The sequence below is a fragment of the Salmo trutta genome, chromosome 25 (assembly GCF_901001165.1).
Source record: "Salmo trutta chromosome 25, fSalTru1.1, whole genome shotgun sequence".
In the NCBI taxonomy this organism is placed as follows: domain Eukaryota; kingdom Metazoa; phylum Chordata; class Actinopteri; order Salmoniformes; family Salmonidae; genus Salmo; species Salmo trutta.
In genome coordinates this window covers 41,525,316-41,548,689 of record NC_042981.1, presented here as the reverse complement: position 1 = coordinate 41,548,689, position 23,374 = coordinate 41,525,316, and the positions used below count along the sequence as shown (strand labels likewise).

At 40.6% G+C, this 23,374-nt stretch overlaps 1 protein-coding gene across 5 annotated transcripts in view; it reads right to left on the bottom strand.

The window, feature by feature from the left end:
- Window positions 1–17,535: 17,535 nt before the first annotated feature.
- LOC115162576 (protein quaking-A) overlaps window positions 17,536–23,374 on the bottom strand; it is a 90,336-nt gene continuing 84,497 nt past the window's right edge. For 4 of the 5 annotated variants that reach the window (XM_029714018.1, XM_029714021.1, XM_029714020.1 and 1 more), the window contains exons 7-8: window positions 22,149–22,223; window positions 17,536–21,080 (exon numbers count right to left, since the gene is read on the bottom strand). In XM_029714018.1, coding sequence (XP_029569878.1) covers window positions 21,064–21,080; window positions 22,149–22,223 — 92 coding nt within the window. In that variant the 3' untranslated portion in view covers window positions 17,536–21,063. Of the gene's footprint in view, window positions 21,081–21,198; window positions 22,224–23,374 lie in introns of those variants that run through there. The other variant, XM_029714019.1, reaches the window with a different exon arrangement.

The following is a 23,374-nucleotide window of genomic DNA, read 5'->3' as shown; positions in this document are numbered from 1 at the left end:
TACAGGTGGGTGCTGCTATGGTGACCAGTGAGCGGAGATAAGGTCGGACTTTACCTAGCAGGGTCTTGTAGATGACCTGGAGCCAGTGGATTTGGCGACGAGTATGAAGCGAGGGCCAGCCAACGAGAGCGTACAGGTCGCAGTGGTGGGTAGTATATGGGGCTTTGGTGACAAAACGGATGGCACTGTGATAGACTGCATCCAGTTTATTGAGTAGGGTATTGGAGGCTAGTTTGTAAATGACATTGCCGAAGTCGAGGATCGGTAGGATGGTCAGTTTTACGAGGGTATGTTTGGCAGCATGAGTGAAGGATGCTGTGTTGCGAAATAGGAAGCCAATTCTAGATTTAACTTTGGATTGAAGATGTTTGATGTGAGTCTGGAAGGAGAGCTTACAGTCTAACCAGACACCTAGGTATTTGTAGTTGTCCACATATTCTAAGTCAGAACCGTCCAGAGTAGTGATGCTGGACGGGCGGGCAGGTGCAGGCAGCGATCGGTTGAAGAGCACGCATTTAGTTTTACTTGTATTTAAGAGCAGTTGGAGGCCACGGAAGGAGAGTTGTATGGCATTGAAGCTCGTCTGGAGGGTTGTTAACACAGTGTCCAAAGAAGGGCCAGAAGTATACAGAATGGTGTCGTCTGCGTAGAGGTGGATCAGAGACTCACCAGCAGCAAGAGAGACATCATTGATGTATACAGAGAAAATAGTTGGCCCAAGAATTGAACCCTGAACCCTGCATGCTTATCATCCTGCTAAGCAAAATGCATACTATCAACAATGCATAATTTGTACGTATTTTCTTCTCTGCATGTTCAATTCTAAAGTACATACGAATGCAGCTATCATGTACAGTGCATTCGAAAAGTATTCAGACCCCTTTGCTTTTTCCACATTGTTACAGCCTTTTTCTAAAATTTATTAAATTAAACATTTTCCTCATCAATATACACACAATACCCAAAGAGATAACTTTTTTAAATTTTTTATTTATGTATTTCAAATAAAAAAACTTTAATACCTCATTTACATAAGAATTCAGACCCCATGCTATGGAGACTCGAAATTGAGCTCGGGTGCATCCTGCTTCCATTGATCATCCTTGAGATGTTTCTACAACTTGATTGGAGTCCACCTGTGGTAAATTCAATTGATTGGACATGATTTGGAAAGACACACACACCTGTCTATATAAGGTCCCACAGTTGACAGTGCATGTCAAAGCAAAAACCAGGAATTGTCCGTAGAATTCCGAGACAGGATTGTGTCGAGGCACAGATCTGGGGAAGGGTACCAAAAAAAATTCTGCCACATTGAAGGTCCAAGAACACAGTGGCCTTCATCATTATTAAATGGAAGTAGTTTGGAACCAGAAAGACTCTTCCTAGAGCTGTCCGCCTGCCCAAACTGAGCAATCGGGGAGAAGGGCCATGGTCAGGGAGGTGACTAAGAATCCGATGGTCACTCTGACAGAGCTATAGAGTTCCTTTGTGGAGATGGGAGAACCTTCCAGAAGGACAACCATCAAGATTCTCTGGTCTGATGAAACCAAGATTGAACTATTTGGCCTGAATGCCAAGCATCACGACTGTAGGAAACCTGGCACCATCCCTACGGTGAAACATGGTGGTGGTAGCATCATGCTGTGGGGATGTTTTTCTGTGGCAGGGACTGGGAAACTAGTCAGGATCAATGGAAAGATGAACAGAGCAAAGTACAGAGAGATCCATGATGAAAACCTGCTCCAGACAAATCAGGACATCAGACTGGGACCAAGGTTCACCTTCCAACAGGACAATGACCCCAAGCACACAGCCAAGACAATGCAGGAGTGGCTTGTGGACAAGTGTCTGAATGTTCTTGAGTGGCCCAGCCAGAGCTTGGACTTGAACCCGATCGAACATCTCAAGGGACCTGAAAATAGCTGTGCAGTGATGCTCCCCATCCAACCTGACAAAGCATAAGAGGATCTGCAGAGAAGAATGGGAGAAAATCCCCAAATACAGGTGTGCCAAGCTTGTAGACTCAAGACCGTATCCACTGCCAAACATTCTTCAACAAAGTACTGAGTAAGGGTCTGAATACTTCTGTAAATGTGATATTTCATTTAATACATTTGCAACAATTAAAACATTTTTTTTTTTTGCTTGTCATTATGGGGTATTGTGTGTACAGTAGATTTGAGGGGACAAAAACGATTTAATCAATTTTAGAGTAAGGCTGTAATGTAACAAAATGTGGAAAGAGTCAAGGGGTCTGAATACTTGCCGAATGCTCTGCACAGTGCCTTCAAAAAGTATTCATACCCCTTGACTTATTCCACATTTTGTTGTGTTACGGCCTGAATTCAAAATTGATTAAATATTTTTTTTAAATTCACCCAACTACACACAATACTCCACAATGACAGTGAAAACATGTTCTTTTTTTTTTTTTTTTTAGCTAATAAAAAAAAAATGAAATACAGAAATATACTTTGTAGAAACACCTTTGGCAGCGATTACAGTTGTAAGTCTTTCTGGGTAAGTCTCTAAGAGCTTTCCACACCTGGATTGTGCAACTTATTTGCCCATTATTCTTTTCCAAATTCTTAAAGCTCTCTCAAATAGGTTGTTGATCATGGACAACCAGTTGTTGATCATTGCTAGACAACCATTTTCAGGTCTTGCCATAAAAGTCAAAAGTGTAACTCGGCCACTCAGGAACATTCAATGTCTTCTTGGTAAGCAACTCCAGTGTAGATTTGGCCTTGTGTTTTAGGTTATTGTCTTGCTGAAAGGTGAATTCGTCTCTGTGTCTGGGGAAAGCAGACTGAACCAGGTTTTCCTCTAGGATTTTGCCTGTCCATTCAGTTTTGTTTTCATCCTGAAAAACTCCCGTCTTTAAAAATTACAAGCATACACATGACATGATGCAGCGACCACTATGCTTGAAAATAGGAGAAGTACTCAGTAATGTGTTGTATTGGATTTGCCACAAACATAACACTTTGTATTCAGGACAAAAGTAAATTGCTTTGCAGTATTATTTTTGTGCCTTGTTGCAAACAGGACGCATGTCTTGAAGTATGTTTTATTATGTACACTTAGAAAAAAAAGGGTTCCAAATGGTTTCTTCGGCTGCCCTCTGTGGAAAGGGTTATACATGGAACCAAAAAGGATTCTACCTGGAGCCAAAAAGGGTTACATTCCTCTCCGGCAAGTGAGTTAGGAAGGCCGCCTGTATCTTTGTAGTGACTGGGTGTATTGATACACCATCCAAAGTGTAATTATTAACTTCACCATGCTCAAAGGGATATTCAATGTCTGCTTTTTCTACCAATAGGTGCCTTTTCCGAGGCATTGGAAATCCTCCCTTGTCTTTTTGGTTGAATTTGTTTTTGAAATTCACTGCTCGACTGAGGGACCTTACAGATAATTGTATGTGTAGGGTACAGACATGAGGTACCGCAACTTTTTTCCCAGGCTTTGAACCCCGCGGCTTAAACAATGACGCGGCTAATATATGGATTTTTCCAGCTTTAAATTTTTTTTTCTACAAAAAAACATTCTGTGACGTACTCAGTTTTTTGGCGGCATGAAGCTTTCATTAGACCAATGAAATTGCCGAACGGGTTAAGGTCAAACGACTTTTTTGTTTACTGTTTAGATTAAATCGAGCGCTCTCAAACTTCCCATCATTCTGATTACGGTAGTCATTTTGTCACCCTCATCATGGCAAAGACACGGAGAAATGCATATGATGCAGCTTTCAAGTTGAAGGCGATTGATCTGGCTGTTGGAAAAGGAAATAGAGCTGCTGCACGGGAGCTTGGTCTTAATGAGTCGATGATAAGACGTTGGAAACAGCAGCGTGAGGAATTGACTCAGTGCAAAAGGACAACTAAAGCTTACTGCTAATTTTTTATTTTTTGTTACAAGCCGTGTTTCGTTAAAGCCTATTTATTTTTGTTACAAGCAGTGTTTCGTTAAAGCCTGTGTAAAGTTCATTTGTTTCAATGTACCGGTAGGCACCTGCGGTTTATAGACATGTGCGGCTTATTTATGTTCAAAATAACTTTTTTTTTTAATTCAGTGGGTGCGGCTTATATTCAGGTGCGCTTAATAGTCCGTAAATTACGGTATCTATGTTTAAAATGTGGTATTTAATAATTCACACATTCATTTACAGTAGCAGTCAAAAGTTTGGAGACACCTACTCATTTATTTTCAGATCAAAATATATTTTAGATACTTCAAAGTAGCCACCCTTTACCTTGACAGCTTTGCACACACTTGGCATTCTCTCAACCAGCATCATGAGGTAGTCACCTGGAATGCATTTCAATTAACAGGTGTGCCTTGTTGAAAGTGCATTTATAGAATTTCTTTCCTTCTTAATGAGTTTGAGCCAGTTGTGTTGTGACAAGGTAGGGTTGGTATACAGAAGATGAGTCGATGATAAGACGTTGGAAACAGCAGCGTGAGGAATTGACAGTGCAAAAAGACAACTAAAGCTTACTGCTAATTTTTAACTTTTTGTTACAAGCCGTGTTTCGTTAAAGCCTATTTATTTTTGTTACAAGCCGTGTTTCGTTAAAGCCTATTTATTTTTGTTACAAGCCGTGTTTTGTTAAAGCCTGTGTAAAGTTAATTTGTTTCAATGTACCGGTAGGCACCTGCGGCTTATAGACATGTGTGGCTTATTTATGTTCAAAATATATATATATTTTTTTAATTCAGTGGGTGCGGCTTATATTCAGGTGCGCTTAATAGTCCGGAAATTACGTTAGTCATTCAAAAATCATGTTAAATACTATTATTGCAGTCCATGCAACTTATGTGACTTGTTAAGCAACAAAGAGTTTGAATACTTGACTCAAAACATTTCAGCTTTGAATTTATGAATGTGTAAACATTTCAAAAAACATAATTCCACTTTGACATTAAGGGGTATTGTGTTTAAGCCAGTAACAAAAAAATATGTATGTAACACAAAATGTGGACAAAGTCCAAGGACACATGTATGGCATACTGCATAACGGAAAAAGACTGGTTAAATTATCTTCCACCTCGCCACTGCTACACCTATACCCCTTCCACAGTATCAGGCTGATCCAAACAGAACAGGTGAATCTGGGATGTCTCTACATCCCACCACTGACTGAGAGACTCAAACTCCCCTTTCCGCTGTCCCCACCTGGCATCTTGTAAGAGCTTTACTTTGAATTTCCAATAGGATGCCTGACGGGACCCTGGAGAAACAGTGAGCCGAGCCATGGCAATAGGATGGTCCGAAAGCCCTCAGCAGTCTTGGGTGAGAACTCTAAACCACTTATTCCTCATTCCGTGTTGTAGGCCTACTGACCTTAAATCAGGAAAATAGGACTCAATCCAAAACTTCTTCCTTCCCTTGGTTTCCCTCAGGAACTTAGTTTTATTTTAAAATATCTCCCACCTCACTGCTGTATGCTGAGTTGAGCAGTCTGACAAAGAGGCCTCTTCATCCTCCTCCCCCTCGGACTCCCCTTCCTCCTCCATTGGCACGGTAACCTCCTCCCTCTCCCTCGTACTCTTCCCCCGTGCCAACAACATCCCCCCCTGCTCTGGATCTAGAGAGAGAGACAGCAGGCCGACCCATGCTGGCCATGTGTTGCCTTGCTGATGCAACAAAGGTGTGTGTGTTTGTGTATGTGTGTTGCAGTGGGTGGGTATTAGCGTGTGCACAATTCACAGTACACATTTTTTGTTCAGATCTATATGTATTCATTCTTTATTTTCATTTTCAGTTTGTACTCTGACACTTATCTGTACCAAACGTTTGTATTGTCATGAAACAAAGTACATTCTTCACTCAGTATTTCATAACCTTGGAATATCTAAATGCTTTTCATCCTGTCCAGTAAAACACTATCAACAATACATAATTGTGTTTTTTCTACCCTGCATGCTCAATTCTGAAGTGCATACGAATACAGATATGTATGGGAGAGGGGTATGTTGAGACTTTTTTTTCATTCAGCATCACTATGTCAATGGAATATAGTATTCCTTCTAACAAATATCTACATACAGTACATTTCAGGATGTTATGTATCCCTGGGAATAATCAGAATTCATGTAAACATAAGTTTTGAAAACATCGCTAGTTCAAAAAAAGTGGTCGCTTGGCACAGCTGGGTTAAGTTGAGCCGTCTTGGGGTAAGTGGGTAGTGGTGTCCTGAGAGCAGCCTGGTCACCAGTGATTCAGTATTAGACGTCCATATGTGTCTGAGGATGTTGGGAGATGACGTGGAAACCAATCACTAAGGGCAACAGTGAGCGCTGTTACCTTAGGTTTCAGTTTTGCTAGGGCTTTGTGAATAGAGATGGTGGATGGGCATCTGATTGCAAATGTTGCAAGTTCAAATCCAGTGACAGAAAGTTGAGATTTTTGTTTTAAGCCCATTCCAAACCTTAAAACTAACCTTAAAAATTCAGAGTAAATGCCTAAACCTAACCTTAATGTAACGTTTGCAACAACTTCGAAATTTGACGTTTGAAAAATGGATGAACATGGATGAACATCTAATTCTGACGTGAGACAGAGCTAGTTGCTGTGAGTGTGTGACAGTGCTGGTAGGTCAAAGTTTAATTCATGGAATGGGGGTGTGGTATATTGTATATCTTAAATGTATATTGTATATCTTAAATGTATAGATCTAGATCTATCTGTTCAATATCACTTACCCTTTCATTTCTTTACCAGTTGTCTGGGACTGGAGGTTGTTTCGATGTGCCAATTCATAGGCAAGTTCAGGGCCGGCGTTATGGAAAGAGGGAGGTGTTCAAGTTCCAGGGTCCCGAGCTTGCTGATGAGCTTGGAAAGGACTATGGTGTTGAACGCTGAGCTGTATTCTATGAACAACATTCTCAGTTATTTCCCCTGTTGTCCAGGTGGGAGAGGGCAGTGTGAAGTGCAATTGAGATTCCGTCATCTGTGGATCTATTGGGGCATTATGCGAATTGGAGTGGGTTCAGGGTGTCTTGGATGATGTGTGTCCCCAGCTAGCATATTTGGTTCCTTGGAAGTTGTAGGAACGTCCATTTTTGGTTTCCCAATGGTTCTTAAAACAAAGCCATTAGTTTCCTGGGAACATTCATTTAATCCTATTCAAACAGACCCCATTTCAAAAGGAAACAAGCACTTAAGATCAGGTCTGGCCAATTAGTGGGCACGGCCCACACACCTGAACACAATTAACAAGATGGAGGATGGAGTTTTGTTGATGCTGCGAACAGAATGTATATGTATATGAGAACATGACTTTAAATACAACATTGAGGAAACGTTATGCTTAAGTACTGAAATTCCCACAGAAGAATGTTGTTTCTTAACGTTCTCCAAATGTTCTGAGAACATGACTTTAAATAGAACCATGAGAAAACCTGCAAAAAACCTTATGCTGAAGTACTGAAATTCCCACAGAATATTGTTCTCGGAACAATTTGAGAACATTACTTTAAATAGAACCATGAGGAAACCTCAAGAACATATTATTCTGAAGTACTAAAATTCCCACCTACAAAACATATGGTTCTCAGAAGAGTATGTGCTAGCTGGGTCATGACCACCGTTTCAAAGCACTTCTTAATTACAGATATGAGTGCTACATGGCGATAGTCATCTAGGCAGGTTACCTTGGAGTTCTTGGGAACAAGGACAATGGTGGTCAGCTTGAAACATGTTAGGATTACCGACTGGGACAAGGAGAGATTGAAAATGTCTGTAAAGACACTTGCCAGCTGGTTTGCGCATGCTCTGAAATCACTCCCTGGTATTCCGTCCGGCCTGGCAGTTTTACTCACATCGGCCACAGGGAGTGAGATCACACAGTCATCTGAAACAGGGGCTTTCATGCAGGACTTGTTTTCCTCGAAGCAAGCATAAAAGGCATTTAACTCATTTGGGAGTTATGCGTCACTGGCCATCTATGCACTTATTAATGAACCCTGTGACTGATGTGATAAACTCCTCAATTAACATATCCCAGTCTGTACTAGCAAAACAGTCTTGTAGCCTCGTGTCTGCTTTATCAGACCACTTTGGTATTGAGTGTGTCACTGGTACTTCATGTTTGAGCTTTCGTTTGTAAACAGGAAACAGGAAGATAGTCATGTTCTTATTTGCCGAAAGGAGGACGAGGGCGGGCCTTGTATGTGTTCAGTGGGTAGAATAAAAGTTAGCCCCACCCCAGTGGCGCAGGAGACGTGTTGGTAGAAGTGAGGTAGAACGGTTATGTCTCCCCGGTTATGTTTCCCCGCTTTCCACTCACCAAAAACGCTGCCTCTGGGTTTGCGTTTTCTTGTTTGTTTGTGGTCCCATACAGTTTGTTGAGTGCCAAAGTGTTGTTGGCTTGTGGAGGGATGTAGACAGCCGTGATAATTATGGATAATAACTTTCTTGGTAGATAGAAAGGTCTGCAGCTTACCATGAGGTATTCTATATCAGGTGAACAAAAGCTCAAGATTTCCTTCACACTTGAAGCAGAGCACCAGTTGTTGTTTATGAAGAGGCACACACCTCCCCCTTTGGACCTGCCTGAGGCTGCTATCATTCGATCGTGCCGCTGCATGGAGAAACCACTGAGTTCTATCTTCATAGCCAGTCAAGTTTCTGCAAGTCATAATATTGCAGTTTTTCCAAGTCTCTCCGATAGGTGACTCTCGAACGAAGCTCATCCATCTTATTCTCGAGTGACTGGACCTTTTCCAATAAAACGTAGGGGAGTGCTGGTCGGTTTTCTCCACGTCTCGGTCTCACAAGGATGCCAGCCCGTCTACCGCATCTACGCCTGTAGCGTTTTGGTAGCCCATAAAACAAAGGAATAGTGTCCGGTGTGAAGGGAACAGCTGAGTTTGAGTTGAAGTCGAAATCGAGGTTAGTAACTATTGATCTGATGTCCAAAAGTGCTTGGCAGTCATATGTAACAATAGTATTTCTGTACAAAAAAAGTAAAGAAACAGGAAAAAAGTTGGGTTGGAACTCATAAAATTTCAGCCTTCTCCGTCGGCGCCAGGCTTTTATAGTCCAGATGCCCTGACTGGTCAAACGTTAAGCTATATTGGGAATAGGGTGTTATTTCCGACATGCCCTAAGTTGTTCTGTCTAGTGGCTTGTCTATCTTATGGCCTGGCCTAGCTGAAGTGTGAGCGATGGGACAGGTTTTTCCTCTGTTATTGGGTGTCTGCAACGTTAGCGGCTGAGCTCACCGTGTTATCGCGTGTCTCTCTGCTGACTGCAGCAATGACTCAGAGGGACCCCGCCGCGATTTAGCATGGGATGTAAATCTGACAGGAAAGATTTATCGGAGACAAAAAAGCACGTCTTAATGTTTACACCCGCTGCGCCAAGATTAATTACATCCAAAGTAGTAGTACACATCCAGGGAAAATGTAGGGTTGGAAGGAAAAAAGGGTTGCACATCCATGCTAATGCAGAAACCAGGGCCTTTTCTAATTTGGGCAAAAGTCTGTCCTCTGCCCTCTCTCCTCCTTTACCTGGAAACCAATAAGTGGTTGAGGAGTGTTAATTTGTTTTTATAATTGTATACATTTATTTTGGGATTCTGGCCTGTAAACGCCATTTGCCTGATGACGCGCAATTGGAGGAGAGTAATTTCATATAAGCAGATTGTCGTTCACGTTGCCTCGCCGCCCCTTCTCGATTACCTTTGACATCTTTCAAAAGGATGCCAGAGAGGACGGAGGACGCAGGAGTTGAGCAAATCCAATTGAGAAAAGGCCCATCTCCACTCGGGGGCGGAATGATGTGACACGGTGTTAATTGCGGAGAAGCGGATTAGCACCGCACTGCCCTTTTCGCCATCGCACCCCACCTTATCCTAGCCGAGCCAAAATCCCCCCTGGATATGTCACTGGAGCCTCAGATGTCATGAAGATGTACTATAACCGTCTCATGATTCACCTGAATGTGGGATGCTAAATCTTATTAGTAAGAAATATTGGAGTAAATATTACTTTAGTGAAATTGGTAACACAACAAATGCGTAGGTTGTGATTGTTTATCTATTTGACAAAGAACATTCATGGTGATCTTCATATTCCATGTGGAATCTACTTTTGGACTGCTGTGGAGGGCTGTTCTCAAATATACTGGAGATGGTGTGAAATGTGTGTGAATGAGAGAGGGCAGAGTGCATGGAGACAGGTGTATTAAATTGGATCAGCTCCCTCTCCCTGAGATCAGCCATTCAGCTACTGTGTAGACAAGCAGTATAAAAAGGTCACTCGGCTGCCATCTAGACAAGGTTGAAATGAGCAGAGCAGCATAAAAATGTCGGAGGGGGTGAGGTGATTGCGGGGTTGCTTTGGACTGGTCTCATCTGAAGTAACTGAGCTTGAGCTGAGCTTGCTCCTGTGAGGGACAATACCCTCCACCCACCTGTTCAGGTTAACTATCGCTCACTAGTTAGCATTAGTACACAGTCGGCCTATCCTTTCAACAGCTGCCCCAATCAGTCAACCCCTGGAATAATAAGCATTTGTGAGCAGGCCCAACCCATGATGACATTGAATCATCATCATGGAAAACTCATCAACATGAGGGCATTTATTTTTATTTCACCCAACTTTTAACCTAAATCCAACGATATGGTGACATTTTCACATTAGTTGACAACTCAACCAAAATGTAAAGTCTGTGTTAGCCGTTTGTCTTTGTAAATCGCTGCTGTTTATCAACTGCTAACAGTAAAATGTGATTGTTTGATAGGTTAGGCATAAATACATTGATCTTATCTGAAATTATAAATTGTATTTTATTTACTCTAACCATCACAAAGCAGTGGTACTTTTTTGTTTGGACAAAACAAAGCATGGTATTAATAAAGGAAGTAGGCTACATCTAAATGATAATTTTGGTCATGTAGTGTATGTGGACACCTGCTCGAATATCTCATTCCAAAATCATGGGCATTAATATGGAATTGTCCTCCCTTTTTCAGCTCTTTTGGGATGGCTTTCCACTTGATGTTGGAACATTGCTGCGGGGACTTGCTTGCTTCCATTCAGCCACAAGAGCATTAGTGAGGTCGGCACTGACGTTGGACGATTAGGCTTGGCTTGCAGTCGGCATTCCAATTTATCACAAAGGGGTTCGATGGGGTTGAGGTCAGGGCTCTGTGCAGGCCAGTTCTTCCACACCGATCTCGTCAAACCATGCTGAATCAGGAAAGGGCCTTCTCCAAACTGTTGCCATAAAGTTGGAAGAATATCATTGTATGCTGTAGCATTAAGATTTCCCTTCACTGGAACTAAGAGGCCTAGCCTGAACCATGAAAAACAGCCCCAGACCATTATTCCTCCTACACCAAACCTCCATGTTTGACGGTGGGGATGGTGTTCTTGGGGTCATAGGCAGCATTCCTTCTCCTCCAAACACGGCGAGTTGAGTTGATGGCAAAGAGCTCCATTTTTGTCTCATCTCATCACAACACTTTCACCCAGTTGTTCTCTGAATCATTGAGATGTTCATTGGCAAACTTCAGACGGGCATGTGTATGTGCTTTCTTGAGCAGGGGGACCTTGCGGGTGCTGCAGGATTTCAGTCCTTCACAGCGTAGTGTATTACCAATTGTTTTCTTGGTGACTATGGACCCAGCTGCCTTGAGATCATTGACAAGATCCTCCCATGTAGTTCTGGGCTGATTCCTCACCGTTCTCATGATCATTGCAACTCCACGAGGTGAGATCTTGCATGGAGCCCCAGGCCGAGGGAGATTGATAGTTATTTTGTGTTTCTTCCATTTGCGAATAATCGCACCAACTGTTGTCACCTTCTCACCAAGCTGCTTGGCGATGGCCTTGTAGCCCATTTCAGCCTTGTGTAGGTCTACAATCTTGTCCCTGACATCCTTGGAGAGCTCTTTGGTCTTGGCCATGGTGGAGAGTGGAATCTGATTGATTGATTCTGTGGACAGGTGTCTTTTATACAGGTAACAAGCTCTCCCTTTAAGAGTGTGCTCCTAATCTCAGCTCGTTACCTGTGTAAAAGACACCTGGGAGCCAGAAATCTTTGATTGAAAGAGGTAAAATACTTATTTCCCTCATTAAAATGCAAATCAATTTATAACATTTTTGACATGCGTTTCTGGATTTTTGTTGTTATTCTGACACTGTTCAAATAAACCTACCATTAAAATTATAGACTGATCATTTCTTTGTCAGTGGGCAAACGTACAGAATCAGCAGGGGATCAAATACTTTTTTCCCCTCACTGTACATACACTCACCCCAGCTGCTAGATTGTGTCACAAGGCCCACGTTCCCAGAGAACTAGAGGGCTTCATTCATCAAACTGGACTTGAAACCCACAACAACTGTGTACTCAACAACTGTGAAACAACTCTCTCACAGCTAAAAAAAACAGCTGCACTATTGATGAATGCTCCACATTCATTCCACAGAAACCGGGATCATCTGTCACTCCTGACGCAACCCTTCCCCTCTACCCCCTTCACTCTCTGATTGTACTCCCAGCTGGTCCCGACAACTGCTTCTTTGATGCATCTTACCAGCAACCAACCCCCACCCCCCTTTCTGCAAGACACATAAGTCACTTCAACAAGCCCTCCATGAGACAACTCCCCACTGCCCTATTAAAGAGCTCCATCCTTTTCTACAGAGATTGCTTCTAGCTCTAATCCTTTAAATTTGGCCTGTATATATATATATATATATATATATATACACACACACTTACTTCCCATTGTCTATTTGTCCAAATGAGTCTAATTGAGTGGCCTTTAAAAAATTGTTCAGTCTAATGAAGGTTAAAAGAAACACTGCACTGTTTAATTGACTTTACAATACTACAAGGCCGCTGCCAGCATGATAAGCAGTGGGCCCTGATAACCTGCTAGCACATAGTAATGACTAATCAAAAGCCTCATGGGGACATACACCAACTCTAATATGTCAATGGGCTGTACTTGTGATGTTTAATCAAGAGGCGCTCAACACAATATGTTAATTACCCAGACAGGTAGAAATAGCATCATGAACTCCAAAGGCTTACGGCACATTTAGTCTAAATGCCCATCTCAATCAGTAGCAAGTGGGTTGCTATGCTTTTAGTCAGTGGTCAGGGTGGGATCACCGATTCCTATAGTGATGATTCATTCATGGCATAGAAAATACAACTCAGTAAAATATGTATGATTGGAATTGCCATTGTGTTGGACTTGATAACTATTGAAAGTCGGAACGAATTAGGGTTATGAGAAGATGAGTATGTATTTTGATGTTATATTCTGTCATAAAACACAAATCAGAAGAAAAGCCATTAAACCGAGTCGCACCATACAGGAGAGGCAGAAGACTGCGAAAATGTAAAAACTACCCGTCGGAAATGATTTTTGATTGATTGATTTGACCTTCAAAATGCCACCTATGGCACTTACTGTAAATTGACCCTTTCCAAATGTCAACACTTCCATTTCCAGACTTCTTGCTTCAAGAGATTATACTTTTGTATGTCATTTGTGTTCCTGTGTGCTAAACGTACCTTCAAATGCTGGCCCAGAATTCCAAGATGACATCAGCAGAGCAGAAAGAAGGCAGACGGCCAGGTAGAACAGTCAAAAGGCCATTTGTAAATGTGGTACTTTATTGCACACATGACATCTTCCATTTTTGGTGTGAGCAACATAACTGCCAATACATGTTTTATATCCTACTCAGATTCCCATTATAGTCCTCTAAAAAAACAAGGTAACAAAACAAACTACTTCACAAAATTGTACAACTCCACAAGAAAAATCTGATTTTGTGCACCCTTATTTGTCCAAGGAACTTCTATGGTAGATCACTTTGAAAAAATGGTATTCTTAGTTTTCAATGCACAGCGGTGACAAACAAAACAGAAAAAAACCTCCAGTGGGGCTGTCATTACAATTCTTGGTAGCATTGCCCTTTAATCCCAAATGCTACATCGTTGAGACCACGTTAATTGGTTGACTTGCCAACGGAATGTAAAAAAAAAAAAAAAAAAAAAAAGATACTTGACAATACAGGCAAAAGGTAGTACTTGATAGCAGAACTAACACAGGGCATTACAATTCAGACGACATATGACTACTTCCCTTCACAGCTATTATATGAATATTGTAGTCCAATTAACTAACAGAGAAAGGGAAGGGTTAGAAAGATGTAGGCCTTGTGTTTACTTCGTACAAACTAATCCAGAGTTGCAGCCATTAAAACATGATTTAATGGGGGAGAAATATATTTTAAAAACTAAATCAAAAAGTATATATATTATATTGTAGTATATATATATATATATATATATATATATATATAGCTATTTATATATATATATATATATATATATATATAAATAGCTATCTACAGTGTGCAGGAATTTCATTTTTAGTGCTCAACAAAAAGGCTAGAGAGAGAGTAGTAATTGACACTTCAATGACAAAGTAGAAGTGCATACATACGCACTTATTTCCAGGTGCAATCTGCCAGGCAGTGTTTGTAATGCATTGTGCACCAGACAAATAACTTGCCAAATTCTTTTCATCAGCTCAACTCCGGAAACAAGCCAATACAAGACAAAAATAAAAGCATCACTTACACTTCAGACAGCATAAAGATACCCACAGCTAAAAGATGGATTCCAGTTATGGCAATTTTTTGTGGCACAGAGTAAAGCCAATTTGACAAATAACTGCATAAATATAGAGAAAGGTTCTAAGACCCAACACAAGAACTACTTAAACATTGCTCCTAATAGAAATATGCCACATTTTTTGATTGACAATCTTTACTCGCCTGTTTGGCATGTCGAAATTATGGAATTAGGTGGTTAATGCCGAAGTTGTTTGTGCAGAAATACTTTGAAATCTCGGAGGCAACAAAGTGGGTTAAAATATAGTCATCAAAAGAGATTAATAAAGTTAATCTTGGCTCGTGTGTCAGTCTGAACACCTGAAATTAGTGAAGAAAAGAGCACAAAAACAAGAGGAAAGAACTGCGGGAGAACACCCAGACAGAAATGAGACGTTAGTACTGTGCATAGTCAGATTTCAAAGCGACAAATAAAAGCTAACACTTAACATCTATTCCTGAAGAATTCATCAAATTTGATCCCAAAGTGTTTGCATTGTCAACACCTAAGATTACACTTTTGGGAAAAGGCAGAATACTTTGTATCAGCATTACAGGTACTCCTTTCTAGTATTACGTCATGTCTGATCTAGTCTATGAATCTACAATTCACACTGGTAATACCCAACAATGGTCAAAAGGCACAATGACCCTAACAAAGCAAACTGAGTTTACCCTATGGAGAATGGCTGGTGCTTAGTGAAACAGCCCTATGCAAGCATTACCAATCAATAGAATAATTCTAGTATAGAAACCCTGTAATTTTATATTAATGCATAGCCTTTTCAAGGAGTGTACAGTGACAGTCCAATTCAACAGTCGCATGCAGGAACAGTTCAGTTTGAATGGGTCGTAATAACATATTTTAAGTTTTATGAATATGTGCATTCGTATCTCCTGCTCCAGTGTGTGTATATATAAAATATATACACAGTACCAGTCAAGTCTGAACACCCCTACTCATTCAAGGGTTTCTTTATTTTTACCATTTTCTTTCTACATTGTAGAATAGTGAAGACATCAAAACTATGAAATAACACATTTGGAATCATATAGTAACCAGAAGTGAATATATATTTAATATGAGATTCTTCAAAGTAGCCACCCTTTTCCTTGACAGCTTTGCACACTCTTGGCATTCTCTCAACCAGCTTCAACTGGAATGCTTTTTCAACAGTCTTGAAGGAGTTCCCACATACACTGAGCACTTCTTGGCTGCTTTTCCTTCACTCTGTGGTCCAACTCACCCCAAACCATCTCAATTGGGTTGAGGTCAGGTGATTGTGGAGGCCAGATCATCTGATGCAGCACTCCATCAGTCCCCTTCTTGGTCAAATATCCCTTACACAGCCTGGAGGTGTGTTGGGTCATTGTCCTTTTGAAAAACAAATGACAGTGGGACTAAGCACAAACCAGAAGGGATGCCGAATAGCTGCAGAATGCTGTGGTAGCCATGCTGGTTAAGTGTGCCTTGAATTCTAAATGGGTCACCAGCAAAGCACCATTACACCGCCTCCATGCTTCACGGTGGGAACCACACATGCAGAGATCATCCGTTCACCTACTCACCATCACAAAGAACTGGTGTTTGGATTTCACCAAAGGACAGATTTCCACCGGTCTAATGTCCATAGCTCATGTTTCTTGGCCCTTCTTATTGGTGTGTCATTTTGTAGTGGTTTCTTTGCAGCAATTCGACCATAAAGGCCTGATTCACGCAGTCTCTTCTGAACAGTTGATGTTGAGATGTGTCTGTTACTTGAACTCGGAAGCACTTATTTCGGGTGCAATTTCTGAGGCTGGTAACTCCTCTGCAGCAGTGGCGACTCGGACTTCATTTCCTGTGGCGGTTCTCATGAGAGCCAGTCATCATAGCGCTTGGATTTTGCGACTGCACTTGAAGAAACTGTCTTGAAATTTTCCAGATTGACTGACCTTCATGACTGTCGTTTCTCTTGGCTTATTTGAGTGGTTCTTGCCATAATAGGGCTGTCTTCTGTAATACCACCCCTACCTTGTCACAACATAACGGATTGGCTCAAACGCATTAAGGAAAGAAATAGCAAAGTAACTTAAGGTACACCTATTACTTTAAATGAATTCCAGGTGTCTACCTCATGAAGCTGTCAAGGAAAAGGGTCGCTACTTTGGAGAACATAAAATATTGATTTGTTTTAACACTTTTTTGGTTACTACATGATTCCATGTGTTATTTCGTAGTTGATGTCTTCACCATTATTCTACAACGTAGAAATTTGTATAAAAACCCTGGCAATTTGTAAGTCGCTCTGGATAAGAGCGTCTGCTAAATGACTTAAATGTAAATGTTAAATGCATGAGTAGCTGTGTCCAAACTTGACGGGTGCTGTGTAGACAGCGTATACATCGCCGATGTAGGGTGATCATTTACAGACCACATGGCTAGTGAATCAGATGAGCTACTCCTCGACAAGGCATAGCACTGTATAATGAGCTGCCTATTAGGTTTGAGTTGTACCTTTGTGTTGGACCCTAGTGTTTCACCTGCAGCCCTACCCTTCCAGTTACACCTACAAAAAGCAGCTCCCTGGTTCTCCAACACTAAGCGAAACCACAACAAGTGTCGCGATAAACAGAAAGGACGGACGAGACATAGCAGCAGTGTTGGAATTGTGAGCATGAAGAGTATAGCAGGTGCACAGGCTCCAGTTAGACAGTGTTTTTGTATGAGTATTCTCCTTGTGTATGTACGTGCAAATATGAATGCTGCTGTGTACAAATGCGCATGTGTGAATGTGTTGTGGCCAGATACCAGTTTTAATTGTGTTAGTCCGTGAACCAGACCAAGGTAGTACATTCATAAAACTGGTTAAAAACACAAGACAAAAAAATATCAGCAAGTTAGTAAAATTCTTACTAAGAATGTTTTATTAAAATAAATGCCAAGGGGTTAATAAGAAAAATAACAGCATACACCATCAAAACTAAATGCAAGCATGTAAAAATACTTATGACAAGAAAAACTAATAAAGTCACTAATGAGTTAAACAAGCTAGGATTTGGCAAGAAAACCAAATTTAACTCTAGTAAAGTCAACACTCCCCACTAGAGACAAATTTCCAGATTTTTTTTTTTGGGGGGGGGGGGGTTAAAAAACAAGTTGCAGTGGGCACAAAAAAAAAAAGAAAGAGTCCGAAAAAAGATTGTATAATATACATATAAAATGAGATTAGAAAAATACATTATAAACCTGTAACAATGGCTGTAAATTACATTATCATACATGTAGTAGGCAGGCCAGAGTGAATACGGTACAGTTCACCATACACATGGACTAAACCAACCTTACACGATGACATAGCGTAACATTGCAGAGGGAATATTTCTTAATACTGTCGAAATGCTGAATTGTCATCTCTTGCTCCACTTTAATATTGCATTTTTTTAATAGAAGAATTCATAAACACTGAAAAATGCATTACCATGTTCTGTGTGACAGCATGTATGAGAAAAATAAAGTGTCAGACTGCCAGGGAAGGTGAACTATTTAATAATCCATAATGTCTCAATTGATTTTATATACTTTATTTGTAATTAGATATACCCCTTTTTGTTTCAGTAATGGAAAACTGCTTAGTTGTGAAGTCAAATGTGTTAGCCATAAAGAGGTAAGGCCCCTTTTCTAGTCTGTATACTGCATGTTGATCACTTCCAGAATTGGCACTGACGCACATTGTGGCGGGAACATTTGCCTAAGACATAGTAATCAATAAACTTCATCCAGCTCAAGCATCATCATGTTCCTCCCCTTCCAATATAAAACTGCTCTGGACTACTATCTGGAAAATTCATCTTGGGGCTTGAAGTCATTACCAAACTGTAGTGGGAAAGCATTGGCATTTTTTTTTTAAACAAATTGGTATACACGCAAATGTCCCTTCTCCTGTTACTCATTTATTTTATGTCATTCATTTATTCGCATGAATAAGATGTCCTGGCAGACTGCGTCGCTATTGGCAGTTTGTTCTTGGTAGAATAATCACAGTAACCAGAAATCAATACAACAATAGCGATAATCTAACTCAAAACGCAGAGAAATAAGAAATACAACTTGTTCGGATGGCAGAGGGTAAAAAAAATAATCGTAAAACAAAAACCTTAACTTATACTTGGGAAGACAAACCATGGCACATATTTTAGCTGGTCATACGACTGCTATTCTTTTTGCATAGAATAACTTCAGTAGCTCAGCAATAACGACGGAGCTACCCCGCTCAACTCCTAAGAGCTTATCACAGAAGCCGCTCCTCTCTGCGCATTCCTCGTTGGTGCTGGATATTATCGAACAGAATGTTAACACTCGGAAAAAGAAACGACCGTCGATAAGGCACTTTTTCTATCTTCTCTGAAAGTCTCTCCCTCGCTTCGTAACCCTTACATCCTTGCAACGTTTGTAGGTATGACTATTTTGGTCTTTATTTTCCTAGCCAATAATATCCAAAGTAACAGCATCTTCATCACCACCTTTTTTCCTCTACACTATTTTTTTGTTGCATTTTTTTTAAAATATTTTGTAACTGCAAGTGAAGTATAAAAAGCTAAAATCGCCAAAAATATATTTCTCTTCTCCAGCACCCTGTAAAAGTATCCAATTGTGTTCTCTCTTTTTAATATGCAATGACGGGTATCTACATATATAACAGGTATGTAAATAAAGCAATCTGAACAGGCAGGCATGGCTTTCACATCCTATTTTTTTTTTTTTCTTGAGAAAGATTTAGAAACTGTCATGGGCTAAGGATCTGGACTATACTACCTTTATGGAGACACATTGTGGATGTGCTAATTGGGGGACTTCAAAATGGTATGGCGAGAGCTACAAATAAACCCCCCCCCCCCCAAAATCAAATAGATTCTTATTTGCATGAGAGCAAGTATCATGACCCCATAATGACTTGATTGGTATCAAATTTGAAAGAGATTAAAAAAAACTACAAAATATTCTAGCAAAGAGAATTGGCCAAATGCTGATACACAATATGAAAATGGATTTTAGGCAGGGGTGTAAAATACAACCAAAAATAAGAGGCAAAATCAAACAAAGAAAAAATGAAAAATGTATATTTACAAAACTTCACTATAAGGATACCCCCCACCAGAAGCCCTCTTTAGTGTCAATCAGCTTTGTTTCTTCATGGGAAACTAGAGCTGTGTGTGATAAACAACCTTCATCTTTTTGATTGGCTGTCAACTCGCACTTAAACATGCACGAAATCACATCCTTTCAAGCTCTAAAATTACAGCACGCCCTCTGCAGTTAGATAGATATTGATATAATTCAACTGGAAACCCTTTGGCTAATTCCACACACACTTAATACTTTTTTTTGTCTTTTAGATCACAGCTCGTATAATTCGTTGGGATTCTCCAAATCATCAGGCACTGTATATACACTTGGAAGTGTAGAGGAGCATAGTTAAGGTCAGTAGCTAGTTAACTAGATATCCATTGCTCCACTGTACCCTAACCCTCAACACATCCTACTTTCATTATAGTAATAAAAAGACATCACAATTCTTCCCCAGCATCCCTCCTAGCTTCCGCTAACTGCCCATGATAGGCCTGCCACCGCAAAAGCTGCATTTTGAGTTCTTACAACCTTCTTCGCCTGGCTAGTTCTTCAGAGCTAATAAGTGTATTAACGAGAAAACAAAATCAAGTAAAAACCAAAGAAACAATTCAAATGATAATAAGCTCAATTTGCAATCAATTTAGCCATGCTTTTAACAGACAGCTGTTCAGGGCACACCCAGAATGTGTCAGCATATCATTAAGTCTCAGTTTCAAAATACAGGACTACATTAACAAGTTGGAGTGTAGCTTCTCTTCTCTTTCCTTTCATTTCTTTCATTGCCAGCAAGTAGGTGTGGAATGGGTGGGTGGGGTTAAGGGAATGAGGGACTTGGCATTGCATGTTGGATGGAGAATGAGGCCATGTTTGGGAGAGACAGTATGGGTTCAGTTCTCATTTAGCGTTGTTTAGTGAATACTAGTGAGGTCACCGAATCAGAGCAGGTCTGGGTGGGGTTGTGGACAGGGAGGGTGGGATCTTTATTGCTATATAAATTCAGTGCAGATTCATTAGTAACAATACATACACATCCACCCAGTTTGTGATTCATGAAGAAAAAGAATGGGAATTCAACTCAATGAACAGAAAGAAATAAAAAGCAACTGTTGGGTTTGTATGATAGATTGTTAAAAACCAAATTGTTTTATCAAAAACATGTTAGGGTAACTGTACGGACAGGCGCCCCTCTCACTGCATCCGAGAAGCTAGCAAAAGGCAATTACCAGTTAACTGATCAGCAGGCAGGCTTGGGGCGGCTCGTCATTGGGTGAAGAGTTCAGAGGTCAGAAGGTCATGTGTTAGTTGCCGGTGGCGGCTAGGTGGTTAGAAACAAAAAACAAAAAGAAAAAAAGATAGAAAGGATATTAGTGTCAGCAAGAAGAGACCGACATCATTTTAACAATAAAATGAATGCAATCTTTTATTCCCCCTAATTTCCCGCCAAGAAACAAACCCAGCTAATCTTGTTATAGTCATGACGTTGTTACATCATGATCACAACTACTAAGCCCCCAACCTAAATCAAAACGCAACATTGCCCCCAGTACCCACAAACAGAAGCAAAGAAAACACACGTACAAAGTAAACAAATAAAATAAGTGTTTTAGTTTTTCGTGGTTGGAATGCAAGTTAAAGTGTGATTAGTGGTAAGAAGACTTAAACTAGTGTTATGCAAGGAATAACAGTAACTAGTGTTATGTAATGAATCGATGAATCACTTTTTCCCCCCCATTCCTTCTCTTTATTTATCAGTATACTTATATACAGTAGCCATAAACACATTTATTATTAAAAAAAAAGGAATATACAATTACAGTACCTCGTGTACAACTGAAATGTTATTTTTTAAATTGTATTTCCAATACTTAAAATACACCGGAGAAAGAATGTAAACTAGCTTAGATTAAGTATGTCAGTTTTACATAAACAAAACAAGACAATCGAAGACAAAAAAAACAAAACAAATGGTGCATGGTAGCAACGAGGCTACTGTAGTGGTCTACTTTTTCCAGTTAGCGTTTAGTCGCTTTCCACTGTTCCTCACAAGTAGAAAATGTATTATGTATGGAACAAGTCTGACCTATTTTAGGATCTAATCTCAGGAGGAATGTTAAGAAAATGTAGCTTGAACACTGCGTGTACTACCTGTTCTGTCACCAAGGGTCACAGTTCATGTAAACCAAAGCAATCAAGATCGCTTTTGCCTGAGCATTGAAATAGTTATGGAGTACTGTGAGAACTATGTAAACAATGTGCATACCACAGTCAACCATTTAGGTGGTGTGTGTACGTGTGTAGAAAGGAAGGTGGTGAATAAAATAACTCAAATATAAAGGCAATGCAATCAACAGTCAAAGTGAAGCATCTTAGAGACTAAACTAACCTCTGTCTGCGGTCACAATCCTTTGGTAAGGACGGACCCGCGAGTCATGCCGTCTCACTTTAGTAGCCATTGCACCTAGATTGCAACAGGTCCACAAGGTTAGAAACCATTCACTTCAGGAAGGGAAAACAAGTCTTACAGTAATACACATATACATTATATATAAAATATTCAGACATGTATAGAAAATGCATAGGAAAAAAAACACATTTGCTTTAACTTGATATCTATAAAAGTATAACTTAGGTAATACAATTCCATAGTACACAGTGTTAGAGGATTCTTTGAAACCGGCAGGCAGGGGGACAGGGGACTAAGGCTGTCTAGAAGAAAAACATGTTCCAGGAGATGGATTGAGAACAATGAGTGATTTTGTAGGGTGTGAAAATCCAAAGGAGCTCAGATCCTAACTGGATAGTGCGAGACACTACCTGGCTCTCTCACATCTCAGTCAATCTACTCACTGGCAGTCCACTGAATATTTGTCACAAATGAAGACAGATATTTCAATTATCCTAGTGCATGGTTGGTCTGGATAGCACACGGAAATATAGTAAAATACTGTGTCTCAGTAAGGTTGTTGTATGGTTGAATAGGAACTGTGACCGTGCATAGAGATAAGGATTTATCTTTCTCACACAAAATGAAGTTGGTCTAAAAGCCTAGCTAGAGCAAGGTGCAGTCAGCAAAACAATTTCAGGACTCAGGGGTCGTATCGCTTGGGCTTTTTTATCCGACTGTCAATATTTCTGATTTAGTTTGAGCCGGGGAAGGATGGCCTCCCAGATTTCGGGGCGAGAGAGAAACAGTGTGATGCTGGGGTGGCCATATTTCTCTGCTCTTCATTACCCAGAGAGCGTTTAAAGAGATTTGTGACAGAGGACTTCATTGGCTAAATGGTGGCCGTCCCCACAGAATGGGTCACCATGACAACCATCTGGGCATCCAGTCAAATCGCATACTGCTCTTAGCTGCAGTCATCAAGTGAACACTTTAAAGGAGACTTAACTCAGAATGTTATCTCTAGGATCAGAAGGCTTGGGGAGGTTTCTATGCTGGAATGGGCCAGCGATGGTTACATCACATTTGAAAACAGCCAAACAGCCCTGGCAGGTAGGAAAACTGCAATGGTTCACAGGGATGGTTGATGGCTACGCCAGCCCGCCCACATTCCAATCTGTAGCACCAGGTGTTCTGAGGTTTCCTAACGCTAAGGCCTGAGCAGC